Below are 18,007 nucleotides of genomic sequence, written 5' to 3'. Positions count from 1 at the left end.
ACTCTTCCGAATCAATCCAGATTTCTCCATATGACTATTAATTCTATTCTGAATAATTATTTCTAGAAATTTCCCTACCACCGAAGTTAAACTGACTGGTCTGTAATTGCAAGGCAGATCTTTACAACCTTTTTGAACAAGGGCGTAATGTTTACAATTCTCCAGTCCTCCGGCACCTCCCCCGAATCCAGAGAACATTGAAAGATTATTGCCAGTGCCTCTGCAATTTCCACTCTCACTTCTTTCAATATTCTTGGATGCATCTCATCCAGTCCCAGTGCCTTATCAACTTTAAGTACCGACAGCTTATCCAATACCTCCTTAGCAATTTTAAACCCTTCTAGTGACTGAGTTTCCTCCTCTGTCACTGTGGCCTGGCCTCAAAGGTAAAAACAGATGCAAAGTATTTAACACCTCAGCCAAGCCTCTTGCCTCTATATATAAATCCCCTTTTTGGTCCCTATTCAGCCCTACTCCTTTTAGAAACTAGGAGTAGGAGTAGGCCATTTGGCCCTTCGAGCCATTCATCAAGATCATGGCTGATCAACCAACTCAATAGCCTGCTCCTGCTTTCTCCCCATACCCTTTGATCCCTTTCGCCCTAAGAGCTATATCAAACTCCTTCTTGAAAACATACAATCTTTTGGTCTCAACTATTTTCTGTGGTAACGAATTCTACAGGCTCACTACTCTCTGGGTGAAGGAATTTCTCCTCATCTCAGTCCTAAATGGTCTACCCGATATCCTCAGATGACCCCTGGTTCTGGACTCCCCCACCATTGGGAACATCCTTCCTGCATCTACCATGTCTAGTCCTGTTAGAATTTTATAGGTTTCTATGAGATCCCCCCTCATTCTTCTGAACTCCAGTGAATATAATCCTAATCGACTCAATCTCTTCTCATATGTCAGTCCCGCTATCCCAGGAATCAGTTGGGTAAACCTTCGCTGCACTCCCTCTATAGCAAGTACATCCTTCCTGAGATAAGGAGACCAAAACTGCATACAATATTCCAGGTGTGGTCTCACCAAGGCCCTGTATAATTGCAGCAAGACATCCCTGTTCCTATACTCGAATCCTCTGGCTATGAAGGCCAACATACCATTTGCCTTCTTTACCGCCTGCTGCATGCTTACCTTCAGCGACTGGTGTACAAGGACACCCAAGTCTCGTTGCACATTCCCCTCTTTCAATTTATAGCCATTCAGATAATCTGCCTTCCTGTTTTTGCCACCAAAATGGATAACCTCTCATTTATCCAAATTATACTGCATCTGCCATGCATTTGCCCACTCACTCAGCTTGTCCAAATCACACAGAAGCATCTCTGCATCCTCCTCACAGCTCACCCTCCAACCCAGCTTTGTGTCATCTGCAAATTTGGAAATATTACATTTAATTCCCTCATCTAAATCATTAATATATATTGTGAATAACTGGGGTCCCAGCACCGATCCCTGCGGTACCCCACTAGTCACTGCCTGCCATTCAGAAAAAGACCCGTTTATTCCGAATCTTTGTTTCCATTCTGCCAACCAATTTTTTATCCATCTCAATACACTACCCCTAAATCCGTGCGCTTTAATTTTAGATGCCAATCTCTTATGTGGGACTTTGTCGAAAGCCTCTGAAAGTTCAAATAAACCACATCCACTGGCTCCCCCTCATCAACTCTACTAGTTACATTCTTGAAAAATTCCAGTAGATTTGTCAAGCATGATTTCCTTTTCATAAATCTATGTTGACTCTGTCTAATTCTGCCACTGTTTTCCACATGCTCAGCTATTATATCTTTTATAATGGGCTCTAGAATTTTCCCCACTATCAATGTCAGGCTGACTGATCTATAATTCCGTGTTTTCTCTCTACCTCCCTTTTTAAATAGTGGGGTTACATTAGTTACTCTCCAATCTGTAGGAACTTTTCCAGAGTCTGTAGAATCTCGAAAGATGACCAACAATGCATCCACTATTTCTAGGGCCACCACTTCCTTAAGTATTCTGGGATGTAGATTATCAGGTCCTGGGGATTTATCGGCCTTCAATCCCATCAATTTCCCCAACACCATTTCCCTACTAATACTGATTTCTTTCAGTTCCTCCCTCTCACTAAACCCTGTGTTCCCCAACATTTCTGGTATGTTATTTGTGTCCTCCTTTGTGAAGACAGAACCAAAGTATGTATTTAGTTGGTCAGCCATTTCTTTGCTCCCCATTATAAATTCCCCTGTTTCTGACTGTAAGGGACCTACATTTGTCTTCACCAATCTTTTTCTCTCCACATACCTATAGAAACTTTTAGTCAGTTTTTATGTTCGCTGTAAGCTTACTCTCGTACTCTATTTTCCCCTTCTTAAATCAATCCCTTAGTCCTCCTTTGCTGAATTCTAAACTGCTCCCAATCCTCAGGTCTGTTGTTTTTTCTGGCTAATTTTAATGCCTCTTCCTTGCATCTAATACTATCTCTAATTTCCCTTCTAAGCCATGGTTTGGCCACCTTTCCTGTTTTACTTTTGCGCCAGACAGGAATAATTAAGACATAGGAGCAGAAATTAGGCCATTCAGCCCATCGAGTCTGCTCCGCCATTCAATCATGGCTGATAAGTTTCTCAACCCCATTCTCCCGCCTTCTCCCCGTAACCTTTGATCCTCTTACCAATCAAGAACCTTTATCCTTGCGCTCTTTGAATGTTTGCCATTGCCTGTCCACCATCATCCCTTTAAGTAACGTTTCCCAATCCATTATAGCCAACTCGCGCCTCAAACCATTGTAGTTTACTTTATTAAGATTCGGGACCTAAGTCTCAGAATCAAGTACATCACTCTCCATCTTGATGAAGAATTCTATCATATTATGGTCGCTCATCCCCAAGAGGCCTCGCGCAACTAGATTGCCAATTATTCCTTTCTCATTACACAATACCCAGTCGAGGATGGTGGTTCTTTCATTGGTTCCTCAAAGTATTGGTCCAGAAAAACATCCCATATATACTCCAGGAATTCCTCCTCTATGGTATTGTTACTAATTTGATTTGTCCAATCTATATGCATATTAAAGTCACCCATAATTACAGATGTTCCTTTATTACATGCATCTCTAATTTCCTGTTTAATGCCATTCCCAACATCACCACTACAATTTGAGGGTCTATATATAACCCCCACTAATGTTTTTTGCCCCTTGGTGTTTCTCAGCTCTACCCATACAGATTCCACATCGTCGGAGCTAATATCTTTCCTCACTATTGCGTTAATTTCTTCTTTAACCAGCAATACAATTCCACCGCCTTTTCCTTTTTGTCTGTCCTTCCTAAATACTGAATACCTCTGGATGTTCAGTTCCCATCCCTGGTCACCCTGCAGCCATGTCTCTGTAATCCTGACTATATCATACCTGTTTACATCTATTTGCGCGGTTAATTCATCCACTTTATTGTGAATGCTCCTCGCGTTAAGGCACAAAGCCTTAAGGCTTGTCTTTTTAACATTACTTGTCCCATTCCCAAAATTTTTCACTGAAGCCCTGTTTGATTCTTGCCCTTGATTTCTCTATCACTTTTCTTATTCCGTTTTGTCTTTTGTTCTCGTCTTTGATTCCCCTTCCTCTGACTCCTTGCATAGGTTCCCATCCCCCTGCCATTTTAGTTTAAACCCTCCCCAACCACCCTAGCAAATGTTCCCCCTAGGACATCAGTCCTGGTCCTGCCCAGGTGTAACCCGTCCAGTTTGTACCGGTCCCACCTCCCCCAGAACCGGTCCCAATGTCCCAGGAATCTGAAACCCTCCCCCTCATACCATCTCTTCAGCCACGTATTCATCCGATATATCCTGCCATTTCTACTCTGACTGGCACGTGGCACTGATGGTAAACCTGAGATCACTACTTTTCAACTTGCTTCCTAACTCCCTATATTCTGATTTTAGGACCTCATCCCTTTTTTTACCTATGTCGTTTGTACCAATGTGTACAAACGACATACCACCCTTTTACTATTGATGTGCTTATAGAATATTTTGGGTTTCCTTTTATGTTGGCTGCCAGTCTTTTTTCATAATCCCTCTTTGCTTCTCGTATTTGCTTTTTCACATCGCTTCTTAACCTTCCGTATTCCACTTGGTCCTCAATTGTATTTGCTACCTGACACCTGTCGTAAGCACACTTTTTCTTCTTTAAAACCATAAGACCATAAGACATAGGAGCAGAAATCAGGCCATTCGGCCCATCGAGTCTGCTCTGCCATTCAATCATGGCTGATAAATTTCTCAACCCCATTCTCCCGCCTTCTCCCCATAACCTTTGATCCCCTTACCAATCAAGAACCTATGTATCACGGTCTTAAATACACTCAATGACCTGGCCTCCACAGCCTTCTGTAGCAATGAATTCCATAGATTCACCACTCTCTGGCTAAAGAAGTTTCTCTTCATCTCTGTTCTAAAAGGTCTTCCCTTTACCCTGAGGCTGTGCCCTGGGGTCCTAGTCTCTTCTACTAATGGAAACATCTTCCCCTCGTCCACTCAATCCAGGCCTTTCAGTATTCTGTAAGTTTCAATCAGATCCCCCCTCATCCTTCTGAACTCCATCGAGTATACTCCCAGAGTCCTCAAACGTTCCTCATATGTTAAGCCTTTCATTCCTGGGATCATTCTCGTGAACCTCCTCTGGACCCTCTCCAGGGCCAGCACATCCTTCCTGAGATACGGGGCCCAAAATTGCTCACAACATTCTAAATGTAGTCTGACCAGAGCCTTATAAAGCCTCAGCAGCATATCCTTGCTTTTATATTCAAGTCCTCTCAACTAGAAGTAGTCGAGAGAACTAGAATATAAAATAGATGCATCACCTCCAAAAATATTATAGGACCAGGTAGGTAGATTGGTTGCACCTATGCTATACCACCCTTATGGTCATCATTTAACTTAAATTCCATCTCCTTTGTCATCCAGGGAGCTCTGGATTTGTTTGTCCTACCTTTCCATTTTGAGGGGACAGATCTTGACTGTGCCCAAACCATCTCGTCTTTGAAGGTAGCCCATTGTTCAGCTATTGTTTTTCCTGACAGCATTTGGTTCCAGTCTATCCAGCCCAGCTCCGTTCTTGCCCCATTGAAGTCTGCTCTGTGCCAGTTGATTATTCTTACTCTGGACTGACCAATATCCTTTTCCACCTTATGATACAATGATCGCTGTCCCCTAGATATTATGCTATGCTACGGGAGGCCTCACTGCACGAGTTCATGGTGAAAAAAGTGTAACAGCTCTTTCCTTCTAATCACTACTTCAACGCCAGCATTAATTCAGACTCCTACCTTTCCAGTATTGGAATACTGCTTTAAAAAATAGATGCATCACCTCCAAAAATATTCTAGGACCAGGTAGGTAGATTGGTTACACCTGTGCTATACCCTTATGGTCATCATTTAAAACCACATTAGTAAAACAGATTATCAGCATAAGAGGCATATTTAGTTTGAACAAGAAGCAATACCTTCGAATAATTAGACCTGGACTCTGGCTTGGACCAGAAAGGAGGCATCAAGCCCAGTGGCCAAGCCAAGTTACAACACAGAGGAAAAGGCATCAACTAAGTCTCCAAAAGCCACAAGCATCATGTCCACATCTGAAACTTTCATACATAAAAGGGAAAGCTAGCAAGTCAAAGTGACAGATCTTGGGCAGTATTAAGGCATATTAGGGAAACTCCCAGATGTTCAATGCTGGTGCTATTCCCATTGTAAGTAGCATACTTACAATTTGGAGATTTTTATTCATTCATGGGATATGGGCATCGTTGGCTGGGCCAGCATTTATTGCCCATCCATAATTGCCCTTGAGAAGGTGGTGGTGAGCTGCCTCCTTGAACTGCAGCAGGCCATGTGGTGCTGGTACACCCACAATGCATTTAGGGAGGGAGTTCCAGGATTTTGACCCAGCGACAGTGAAGGAACAGCAGTATATTTCCAAGTCAGGATGGTGAGTGGCTTGGAGAGGAATGTCCAGATGCCGGTGTTCCCATGTGTCTGCTGCCCTTGTCCTTCTAGATGGCAGTGGTCGTGGGTTTGGAAGGTGTTGTCTAATGAACCTTGGCGAGTTCCTGCAGTGCATCTTGTGGATGGTACACACTGCTGCTACCGTCGGTGGTGCAGGAGGGAGTGAATGTTTGTGGATGGGGAGCCAATCAAGCAGGCTGCTTTATCCTTGATGATGTCGAGCTTCTTGAATGTTGTGGGAGCTGCATTCATCCAGGCAGGTGCAGAGTATCGCTTCACACTCCTGACCTGTGCCTTGTAGATGGTGGACAGGCTATGGGGAGTCAGGTGATGAGTTACTTGTCACAGGATTCCTAGCCTCTGACCTGCTCTTGTAGCCACAGTATTTATATGGCTGGTCCAGTTCAGTTTCTGGTCAATAGTAACCTGCAGGATGTCAATAGTGAGGGATTCAGTGATAGTAATGCCGTTGAATGTCAAGGGGCGAAGGTTAGATTCTGTCTTGTTGGAGATGGTCATTGCCTGGCACAAATGTTACTTGCCACTTGTCAGCCCAAGCCTGGACATTGTCCAGGTCTTGCTACATTTGGACATGGACTGCTTCATTATCTGAGTCTTCGTAAATGGTGCTAAACATTGTGATCCATGTAATCTCTTATCCTGTGTGCAAGCATTATTGAAAAATGGTCATTGCAAAAACATTTGTAATTTGCGAACTTTTAGATGAAAGTGTTGCGGAAAGTTTGTTATATGGCAGCTGACAAGACACTGAGGAACCTTGGTAACAACATACTCTTTCTAGCTATAATAGGTTCTTACGTTAGTTGTATCAGTTATGCATCATCAATACACGATAATTAAAAGGACTAAAAGGTGATCTTAATCATAATTTGCCTTAAATATGTTAAACATATTTGCTTTCTGGAGATTAAGTTGTATTTGGTTGCACCTGTTCTTCACATTCCTATATTTATGCCTGAACTGCAAAACTCTGATTACTAAGATAGTGCTTTAAATTAAACTATCATTTATCAAGTTCTTTAAAATTGTGTTATTAGAAATGCTGAGAGTATGCAGATGGGCTTTCTCGAGCATCTGCTCCTAGTGACGACTGCACAGATAGCTGGATAAACTTGGCTGCTTCCTTCAAACATAATATTGGTCTCGGGTGATGCCTTAAGGCTTTTTTCACATTTAGATAATTATGTGCAATGCAGCACATGGCATACAACAGTAATAACTTCTGCACAATTACTAAAGAATATTTATTTTTAAAGATACCAAATATTGTTATAGGAATAATGGGTTCTGATTCAGACCACCTGTACCAATTTGGATTGATCAACAATGGGACTACCATTTAGGCCTTTATGGAGGCTCTCCTACACTTTGAGAAGCACAAGGGTTTTGGCCATCTGATTAAAGCTGCTGTAACATCAAATGTTTCAAAGCACTGCTATGCTCAACACTGCTGATTTTGGGAAAGCCCTTGCTAAGGGCCCAATGTTAAGGAGCAGATTACTTTAAACATGGCAAAGTATTCAAAGGCATTACAAAGCGCTTTGAACAACGTATAAACTCAAAACCTCATCTCAGGAGGGATATTAATTTTCTTCCTCAAAGTACCTTTGAGGGTGTGGAAAGTGCAACCAGAGACCAGAAGGGAAATAGTAAAAAGCTAACTCCAGATCTAAAGGTCATCTCAATGAATCTTCTTCCTTCAAGAATAACAGTACTTTAATCCAGACTGGAACAAAGCCAAACAATCTCATCAACTTTGCTTCCAATTTCCACTCAACCCTCACCTTCACAACCAACTCTTCCCTTCCTTGATCTCTTTATTGCCATTTCTAGAGATAGGTTATCAACCAATATTCACCATAAGCCCAATGACTCCTGCAGTAACTATGGCTACACTTCCACCCTGCTTCCTGTTGTCCTAGCTTCTCTAGCCTGACAATACAATTCCTCAATCAAGGATTCTCTTCCACCACAGTTGATAAGGCCCTCGACAGATTTCTTTCCATTATCAGCACTTGGGCTCATCCCTTTCCCCCACTCCCAGAAATGTGATAAAGGTTGCCCATGTTCTCAACTTTCACCAACCGCAACTTCCATTCACCATTATTTTCACCATCTCTAGTGTGTTGCCACCTGCAACTACATCTTCCCCTCTCAGCATTCCTTCAGTGATGCCTTGGTCTACTATCAATCACTCCCTCCCCTTCCTACTGGATCTTTCCATTCAAGTGCAGGAGATACAACACATCCATGTTTACCTCCTCCCTTCGCACCATCCAAGGTCCTTCCAGGTGAAATAGTGAATTACTCATGCCTCTTTCAATTTAGTGAATTGCAATCATTGCTCACGCTGCTGTTTTCTCTACACTGGAAAAACCAAAAGCTGATCAGATGACCACTCTGCAAAACACCATTCAGTTCATAAATGGGACCCTGATTTTCCAGTTATTTTGATTCTCCACTCTACTCTCACTCTGACCTCTGCCTTCAACACTGTTCCAATGAAACTCAACATAAGCTTGAGGAAAGGCTGCTCAACTTTCGATTAAGATTTTTATAGCCTTCCAGATTCAATACCAAGTTCAACAATTTCAGGTCATAACATCTTCCCTGTTTTTTGGATGGCAGTTGTTGGTTATGATTCTCCTTTCCCATTAAAATCTCCTCAATACACTGCTGTTTCTTCACTGTGGCTGGTCAAAATCCTGGAATTCCCTCCCTAGCAGCACTGTGGGTGTACCTACACCACATGGACTGCAGCAGTTCAAGAAGGCAGCTCACCACCACCTTCTCAAGGGCAATTAGGGATGGGCAATAAATGCCAGCCCAGCCAGCGACGCTCACATCCCATGAAAGAAAAAAAAACACAGCTTGACTTGTCCCAATACCTTCTCCTTTTGCCTCGTAGCATCATTCTTTTTCTCATTTAATCTCTCCTGTCTTCCACCCTGGCATAGACCTTCCCCATTTGCTCTTCCACAACCACCCCACTTAACCCCCGCCTCTGTACTTGTTAAAATCTGTTGCATCTCTAAACTTTCCCAGTTCTGGTGAAAGGTCATTGACTTGAAACATCAACTTGGTTCCTCTTGCCAGAGATGCTGTCAGGCCTGATGAGTGTTTCCAGCATTTTGTTTTTAGTTCAAACAAGATTATAGTTCAAGAACCTGCCACTTCAGAAGAAACTTGAGTCAAGTTCTGTTCCTTATGCTATATTTGCATACTTTCAAGTCCTTAAAAACTCAAATAACTTCTTCTTTAACCACATTCAATGTCACAGCTGCTGAAGTATTTTTGGCACACTAAGTGGTATAATAGGCTACGAACTGTAACAATGACAAATGCCTCACAAATTTAAATCTGATAGCCTTAAAGCATAGAACTGGAAGAAATTGTACTGCAATATCCCTGGGAAAATCAAAGCGTTCCCATGCCTTACTGCATGTGCTAACATATGAATCAAGGCCAAAGGCTTGCACAAGGAGCTTACATGTTCATCCATAATATTTACTGCCCTGAATTACTGAGGAAGCCAGCTTGATAGTAGAGGAGTGAGACTTTGTACTCTTCTGCATCACAGGCTTAACATTTTCCAATTGGGTAAACAAATAGCCAAAGACAAATTTAAATGGATTTACATCACTTTTTCAACCTTCCCCCTGGTTGACCTCTCCTCACCCATCACCCCTACGCTTGCCAACCTATACTGACTTTTGGTCCCCTAACACCTCAAATTGATGCACAAAACAAATCAAAGACAGTTTAGGGGTTCAAGGAGGTGATGTTGCATCACCAGCATACATGTGGAATCTGACATGTTTGCAGGATATCATTGAGGGGTAGCATGTAGATGAGAACTGGAAGGATAATGAGAAGATTCTTCACTAACAATTGTGCTTTGTTTACAATACCATACTTTGATCAGCAACACCCTGGATTTAAAATCAGTCCTTCAATAACCTCACAGTAACCTACGCAAAATGATTTTTTACATATCTCAAGCCACAATGAAAATGAGCAATTGTGGAAAAACTCCATTCCTGCAGGCATCATCCCCTCAGATCAGAAGTCAGGCTGGGGGATCAGCTTCCTGTCTTGATGGTTCAGAGGAATTCCACAGTACTATTAAAAGCAGGGCATCCTTCTGGTGTCTTAACCAACTTATTCCCATCCCCCCACCAACCCCCCATCCCATGCCCACAAAAAGCAGGTTAACTGCTTTTTGAGAATCACTAACATGGAATTAAAATTGTCTACATAACATTCATAGCACTTCAACAAATCTGTGAAGTACTTTAAGATATTACACCATGAAAAAATGGCAAATAATGCAAGTATTAAAAAAATGATTCCAATATGAATAGGGTTGCAAGTTGAACATCTTTGAAAGAACCAAGCACCTTCAAAACTTGCTAATGAACCAATTTGTTTTCCCCTGTCCAATCTCCACTGTACCATTAGGTATGTTCAGATAAAGATGCACCATCAACTTATTTGATTGGTTACTTCCAGAACACAGACACTAATGTTCTCCCATTACAGCTGCTAGTGATTTCATAGGAATCAAAGATCCTGGTCTCAAATACACTTCCTGGCAATCTATTTCATAGGACACAAACATTTTCCCTCGGTTTGCCTATTTTGCAGTTACATGCATAGTTACTGTCTTGCAAAATACTCATCATCTATGGAGACCACTAAAGTACAAGTTGATAAGAGCTAATTACCAGTAAACAAATTAGGATTTGAAAACTCTGTACTTACTATTAGCAATAAAGAAGTGAGGACACCAACAACAATGTTGACAATTCGATCCTGAAAAAAAAAGTGCAAGAAAGATTTCAAGATACGTACAATCAGGGTATTAAGGTACTATGATCCAACTGAGGGTCATTGGTGTTTGGAATCGTCTTTCCAAGCGAGCAGTGGAGGCTGGGTCATTGAATATATTCAAGGTTGAGTTAGACAGATTTTTGATCAGTAAGGGAGTCAAGGATTATGGAGGCAGACAGGAAGGTGGAGCTGTACCACAATCAGATCAGCCATGGTCTTATTAAATGGCAGAGAAGGCCCGAGGGGCTGAATGGCCTACTCCTGTTTCTATTTCTTATGATCTTTAGCACTGGACCCTGCTGTCCCCATTTACCATATTTAATACCATCTCCAGATTACTCCCCCATTTAGCCCCCAACTTCTCTAACCACAGTCATTTAAAAATATATATTCCTATGGTGAGGTAGTATTTATAAACTAGGAATTCCTTCATGGAAGTAATACAACAGAGCCATCAGGTGCAGCATTGAGTATTTTTAAGCCCACGTCAAAGACTTCACTGGGACTTAAGTCTAGTTCAGTAAAGCTCAGGCAGATATTTAGAATAACATCTATGATATGGTGATATTAAACATTTAGGGATTAGTAGCAACAATATGAAGGACCAGCAAATAAGTATTAATTTTAAAATGACAAATTTCAGAAAGATAAATCAGGAAAAGGGAAGAGCTAAAAGAAATTAATTGGAATTATTTCTAAAGGACATCCAAGTTCAGAATAATTGGAACATTTTATAAACAATAATACAAAATCAGCAAATATCTCCATCAAAAATGAAGTTTATAACTCACTGGTTAGTCCTCAGCTGGAGCATTGTGGACAATCCTGCGAAACACACTTCAGGAAAGATGTAAAAGCCTAAGAAAGGGTATAGAGGAAGTTTACCAGAGATGATGGGCTTCAATTACATAGAGAAGTTGAATGAGAACTGTTCTCCTCAGAACAGAGAAGGTTAAGAAGTGACCCAATAGTGGTTTCTGAGATGATGAGAACTTATGATAGAACAGATCAAGACAAACTACTCCCTCTGGCGAGTGGGTCAAAAACCAGAGATCATAGATTCAAAATCATTGGCAAAACATCTGGAAGGGAGTTGTCGGGATATGGAACATATTCTATCTGAAAAGATGGTGGAAGTGGATTCCATAAACAACTTTAAAAAGGGACTTGGACAGATGCTAGAAGATGAAGAACTTACAGGGTTATGGACGAAGGTGGTGATGTGGGACTGAACACAACTGTCCTTTCAAATGAGCCAGCAGACGCACAACTGACCAAATAGCCTCCTTTTGTGCTACAAATTTCTACAACTCTATGAAGTGTGAGCTAAGTAAACAGGCTCCAAATAGATAAAAGATAAAATCCACCAAAATGAACAAACCATACAAGGCCTATGAGAAAAAAAGGAGATGACAACTCTGGGATGAATAGCAAAATTGCAGAGGGATTGCAGAGTGTTATAATTCACAGCTCATTCACTGATTAAAAGGAGGAATCTGAGCCTGTCTTAACATTGGGTCATTCATAAAACCCAGAGAACACAGGCACAGACTCACTTTTCCTTCCCCCCACACCCCGAGCACAGATGGTTCTTGTATATATACTTAAGAATAATGCCCAAACCCTTCCCCAATTTGGTAATTCACTCTCATTTGCAACTAAAGCATGCATTTCACTGTGACAGGATTGCAACATTAACACAGATGCAATGACACAAATGGTAGGTAACGTATTGCGTGGCATATTCTAATAACTTCCATCCAATTATTTTAGTCATATTTGGCAGACATATTGTACGACATGTCACATCCATTCTAAACATGGCAGCTGGTGAAACACTGTCTGAATTTGTGCCCAATTGTTCATTTCATGTCAGTTTACAGAGTAACTTGAGGAAATTTAGCCGCTGCCTATCTTTAAAATATTCATTCATCATATGGTGGTGTCACTGGCTAGGCCAGCATTTATTGCCCATCCCTAACTGCCCTTGTGGTAGTGGTGAGCTACCCTCTCGAACTGCTACAGTGCATGTGGTGTAGGTACACCCACAGTGCTATTAGGGAGGGAGTTCCAGGATTTTGACCCAGCGACAGTGAAGGAACAGCAATATTTCGAAGTCAGGATGGTGAGTGATTTGGAGGGGAAGTTGCAGGTGGTGGTGTTCCCATGCACCCGCTGCCCTTGTCCTTCTAGATGGTAGCGGTCATGAGTTTGGAAGGTGTTGTCTGAGGAGTCTTAGTGAGTTTCTGCAGTGCATCTTGTAGATGGTACACACTGCCGCCACTGGGCTTCAGTGGTAGAAGGAGCGAACGTTTGTGGATAGGGTGCCAACCAAACGAGCTTTGATCTAGATGGTATCGGTCTTCTTGAGTGTTGTGGGAGCTGAATTCATCCAGGCAAGTGGAGAGTATTCTATTACACTCCTGACCTTTGCCTTGCAGATGGTGGACAAGCTTCGGTGGGGTCAAGAGGCGAATTGTACATCACAGTATTCCTAGCCTCTGACCTGCTTTTGTAGCCATAGTATTTATATGACTTCTATGGTTCAGCTACTGGTAAATGGGAACCTCCAGGATGTTGATAGTGGGGGATTCAGCAATGGTAATGCCATTGAATGTCAAAGGATGATGGTTAGATTCTCTCTTGTGTGGCATGAATGTTACAAGCCACTCATCAGCCCAAGCCTGGATACTGCCCAGGTCTTGCTGCATTTGGACATGGACTGCTTCATTATCTGAGTCGTCGCGAATGGTGAACATTGTGCAATCAACGAACTTCTGTCTTTATGATGGAAGACCATTTGATGAAGCAGCTGAAGATGGTTAGGCCGAGGACACTACCCTGAGGAACTCTTCAGTTCCAGGACATCACTGCAGATGATTGAACTCCAACAACCACAACCATCTTCCTTTCTGCTACGTATGACTCCAACCATTGGAGAAGTTTCCCTCTGATTCCCATTGACTCGTTTTGCTTGGGCTCCTTGATTCCACACTCAGTCAAATGCTGCTTTGATGTCAAGGGCAGTCACTCTCACCTCGGGGTGCAGCTCTTTTGTTCATGTTTGAACCAAGGCTGTAATGAGGTCAGGAGCTTAGCGGCCCTGACAAAATCCAAACTGAGCATCAGTGAGCAGATTGTTGCTAAGCAAGTGCCGCTTGATAGCACTGTTGATGACCCCATCACTTTACTGAAGATCAAGAGCAGGCTGATGGGACGGCAATCAGCCAGGCTGGATTTGTCCTGCTTTTTTTGTGTGTACAGGACATACCTGGGCAATTTTCCACATTGCCTAGTAGGTGCCCGTGTTGTAGCTGTACTGGAACAGTTTGGCTATGGGCATGGCAAGTTCTGGAGCACAAGTCCTCAGTACTATTGCCGGAATATTGTTAGGGCCCCATAGCCTTTGCAGTATCCAGTGTCTTCAGCCGTTTCTTGATATCACGTGGAGTGAATCAAATTGGCTGACGACTGGCATCTGTGATGGATCATCCACTCAGCACTTGCTGAAGATTGTTGCAAATGCTTCAGCCTTATCTTTTATACTGATGTGCTGGGCTCCGCCGTCATTGAGGATGGGAATATTTGTGGAGTCTCCTCCGCCAGTGAATTGTTTGATTGTCCACTACCATTCGAGACTGGATGTGGCAGAGCTTAGGTCTGATCCGTTGGTTATGAGATCACTTAGTTCTGTCTATCACATGCTACTTAAGCTGTTTGAATGCAAGTAGTCCTGTGTTATAGCTTCACCAAGTTGACACCTCATTTTTAGGTATACCTGGTGCTGCTCCTCGCATGCCTTCCTGCACTCTTCATTGAACCAGGGTTGATCTCCCAGCTTGGTGGTAATGGAAGAGTGGGGGATATGCCTGGCCATGAGGTTACAGATTGTGGTTGTATGCAATTCTGCTGCTGCTGATGGCCCACAGCATCTCATGGATGACCAGTCTCGAGTTGCTAGATCTGTTCAAAATCTATCCCATTTAGCATCATGGTAGTGCCACACAACACGGTGGAGGATACCCTCAATGCAAAGAAGTGGTCACTCCTACCAATACTGTGATGGACTGATGCACGTCCAACAGGTAGATTGACTAGGATGAGTTCAAGTATGTTTTCCCTCTTGTTGGTTCCCTCATCACCTGCCGCAGACCGAGTCTAGCAGCAATGCCCTTTAGGACTCGGCCAGCTCGGTTAGTAGTGGTACTACTGAGCCCCTCATGGTGATGGATGTTGAAGACTGCCCCGAACCCCAGAGTACACTCTGTGCCTTTGCCACCCTCAGTGCTTCCTCCAAAGTGGTGTTCAACATGGAGGAGCAATGATTAACATGGTAATCAGCAGGAGATTAGCTTGCCCATGTTTGATACCATGTGATTTCATGGGGTCCAGAATCAACATAAAGGATTCCCAGGGCAACTCCCTCCCAACTGTATACCACTGTGCCACCACCTCTTCTGGATCTGTCCTGCCAGTGGTACAGGACATACCCAGGGATGGTGATGGTGGTGTCTGGGACGTTATCTGTAAGATATGATTCCATGCGTATGACTATGTCAGGCTGTTGCTCGACTAGTCTGTGAGACAGCTCTCCCAATTTTGGCACAAACTGCCAGATGTTAGTATGGAGGACTTTGCAGGGTCAACAGGCCTGAGTTTTCCCTTGTTTCCGGTGCCTAGGTCAATGCTGGGTGGTCTGTCTAGTTCGATTCCTTATAGATATTCCAGCGATTGTGATACAACTGAGTGCCTGGCTAGGCCACTTCAGAGAACATTTAAGAGTCAGCCACATTACTGTGGGTCTGGAGTCACATGTAGGCCAGACGAGGCAAGAACGGCAGACTTCCTTCCCCAAAGGATATTAAAGGCACATTTAAGGTGAACACAGGCAACCACTGGTCCAACATCAGTAACAGGCAAAATAATAGAATCAATGCCAAGAGAAAGTGGGAGGAGTGCCTGTATAGAAACTTAAAACAACAACATTGTACTTCGAAACAGAAGGTCCTGTCTGACAAAACTCTGAAAGATATTATAGATGAAATATATAGTGATGCTTCCTATATTTAGATGTTTAGAAAATAGGGCAATACATACTCACGATGAACAGAATTCAATTAGTAAAGGAAGACTTAGAAAGGGAGATGGCAGTAATAGATCCATCAGCTTCAGTGTTCAAATATAAAGTGAAACAACTAAAAAAGTCTATAGAAAAATACCAGTTTGCAGGTTCAGAAAGCACTGGTCTGGTCATATATTGAATATTGTGCTCAGTTTCTAGTTGCAACCACAAAAAAGATATACTTTTTGGAAAGCTTATAGGAAAGAACATCAAAACTGATCCCAAATGTAAATATAAACAATGAGGAAAGATGTGCAAAGCTTGAACAGTCCAGAAAGCAGATAGAGGATCCATACCAAAACATAATAAACAATACAAAATAATACAGCTTCATTTGAAATCAAGAATATAAAACCACAGAAGTCAAATAGAAATTAGTGAAAAAGAAATTTGGAGTAGACATCGGTCATTGGGAAAATGCTAGAGTCCATTATTAAGGAAGAAATAGCAGGACATTTAGAAAAGTTTAACGTAATCAGAGTCAACATGGTTTTGTGAAAGGAAAATCATGTTTGACAAATTTGCTAGAGTTCTTTGAGGATATAACAAGCAGAGTCGATAAAGAGGAACCGGTGGATGTAGTGTATTTGGATTTCCAGAAGGCATTTGATAATATGCCACGTAACAGGTTATTGCACAAGATAATTGGGGGTAATGTATTAACATGGATTGAGGATTGGTTATCGCACAGAAGACAGAGTTGGGATTATTGGGCCCTTTTCAGGTTGGAAAGATGTAACTAGTGGAGTGCCACAAGGATCAGTCCTAGGGCCTCAATTATTTACTGCCTATATTAATGACTTGGAGGAGGGGGCAGAGTGTAATGTATCCAAATTTGCTGACGATACAAAAATAGGTGGGAGGGTATGTTTTGATGAGGACATAAGGAATCTGCTAGGGGATATAGACAGGTTGAGTGAGTGGGCAAAAACTTGGCAGATGGAGTTTAATGTAGGAAATTGTGAGGTCATGCACTTTGGTAGGAAGAATCAAAAGGCATATTATTATTTAAATGGAGAGAGACTCCAAAAAAGTGCAGGACAGAGGGATCTGGGTGTTCTCATGTATAAAACACAAAGTTAGCATGCAGATGCAGCAAGTAATTAAGAAGGCAAATGGAATTTTGGCCTGTATTGCTAGGGGATTGAAGTTTAAAAATAGGGAAGTCTTGTTACAGCTGCACAGGATGTTGGTGAGGCCACACCTGGAGTACTGTGTACAGTTTTGGTCCCCGTATTTAAGAAAGGATATACTGGCATTGGAGGCAGTTCAAAAGAGATTGACTAGGCTGATTCCTAGGATGAAGGGGTTGACATATCAAGAACATCTAAACAGGTTAGGCCTTTATTCATTAGAGTTTAGAATAATGAGGGGTGATCTTATTGAAACATACAAGATTCTGAAGGGGCTTGATAGGGTAGATGTTGAGAAGATGTTTCCACTAGTGGGGGAATCTCAAACTAGGGGACAAAGTTACAGAATAAGGGGGCACTCATTTAAGACTGAGATGCGAAGGAATTTCTTCTCTGAGAGTAGTGAATGTCTGGAATTCTCTTCCCCAAAGAGTTGAGGAAGCAAGATCACTGAACGTATTTAAAGAGGAGGTACATCTTTTTTTGAAATATCGGGGAGTTGAGGGTTATGAGGAGCTGGCACAAAAGGAGAGTTGAGGCCCAGGGCAGAGCAGCCATGATCTTATTGAATGGCAGGGCAGGCTTGAGGGGCTGAATGGCCTACTCCTGCTCCTATTTCTTATGTTCTTACGGCTGGAAAATAAATCTTTACTCAATTAACTATAAATGTTTGGAATAACTTCCCAAGCAGAATATAGAGGTAAAATATTCGTTATTCAAAATACTAGGAGACATGACAAGAAAGGCAATCTAGTAGAAGAATGAACCTACTGTCCTCCTTTTATTCTTCTGGCTTTTCTTGCATTATGTAAGCAGTGAGATCAACATTTAAGTGATTTACATAATCTGATACTTCAATATGCACCTGCCCTGCAACTTTGCTTTTGTCCCTATACTAAGGCTTTAGT

The 18,007-nt window shown here is 42.2% G+C and overlaps 1 protein-coding gene across 6 annotated transcripts in view; it reads right to left on the bottom strand.

The window, feature by feature from the left end:
* Positions 1-18,007, bottom strand: part of tmem243b (transmembrane protein 243, mitochondrial b) — a 38,768-nt gene that overhangs the window by 6,187 nt on the left and 14,574 nt on the right. For all 6 annotated transcript variants that reach the window (XM_041202643.1, XM_041202649.1, XM_041202645.1 and 3 more), the window contains one exon: positions 10,776-10,826. In XM_041202643.1, the coding sequence (XP_041058577.1) occupies positions 10,776-10,826 (51 nt within the window). The remainder of the gene's footprint in view (positions 1-10,775; positions 10,827-18,007) is intronic.

This window comes from Carcharodon carcharias, chromosome 13 (assembly GCF_017639515.1).
Source record: "Carcharodon carcharias isolate sCarCar2 chromosome 13, sCarCar2.pri, whole genome shotgun sequence".
In the NCBI taxonomy this organism is placed as follows: Eukaryota; Metazoa; Chordata; class Chondrichthyes; order Lamniformes; family Lamnidae; genus Carcharodon; species Carcharodon carcharias.
This window is presented reverse-complemented; position numbering and strand designations above follow the sequence as displayed.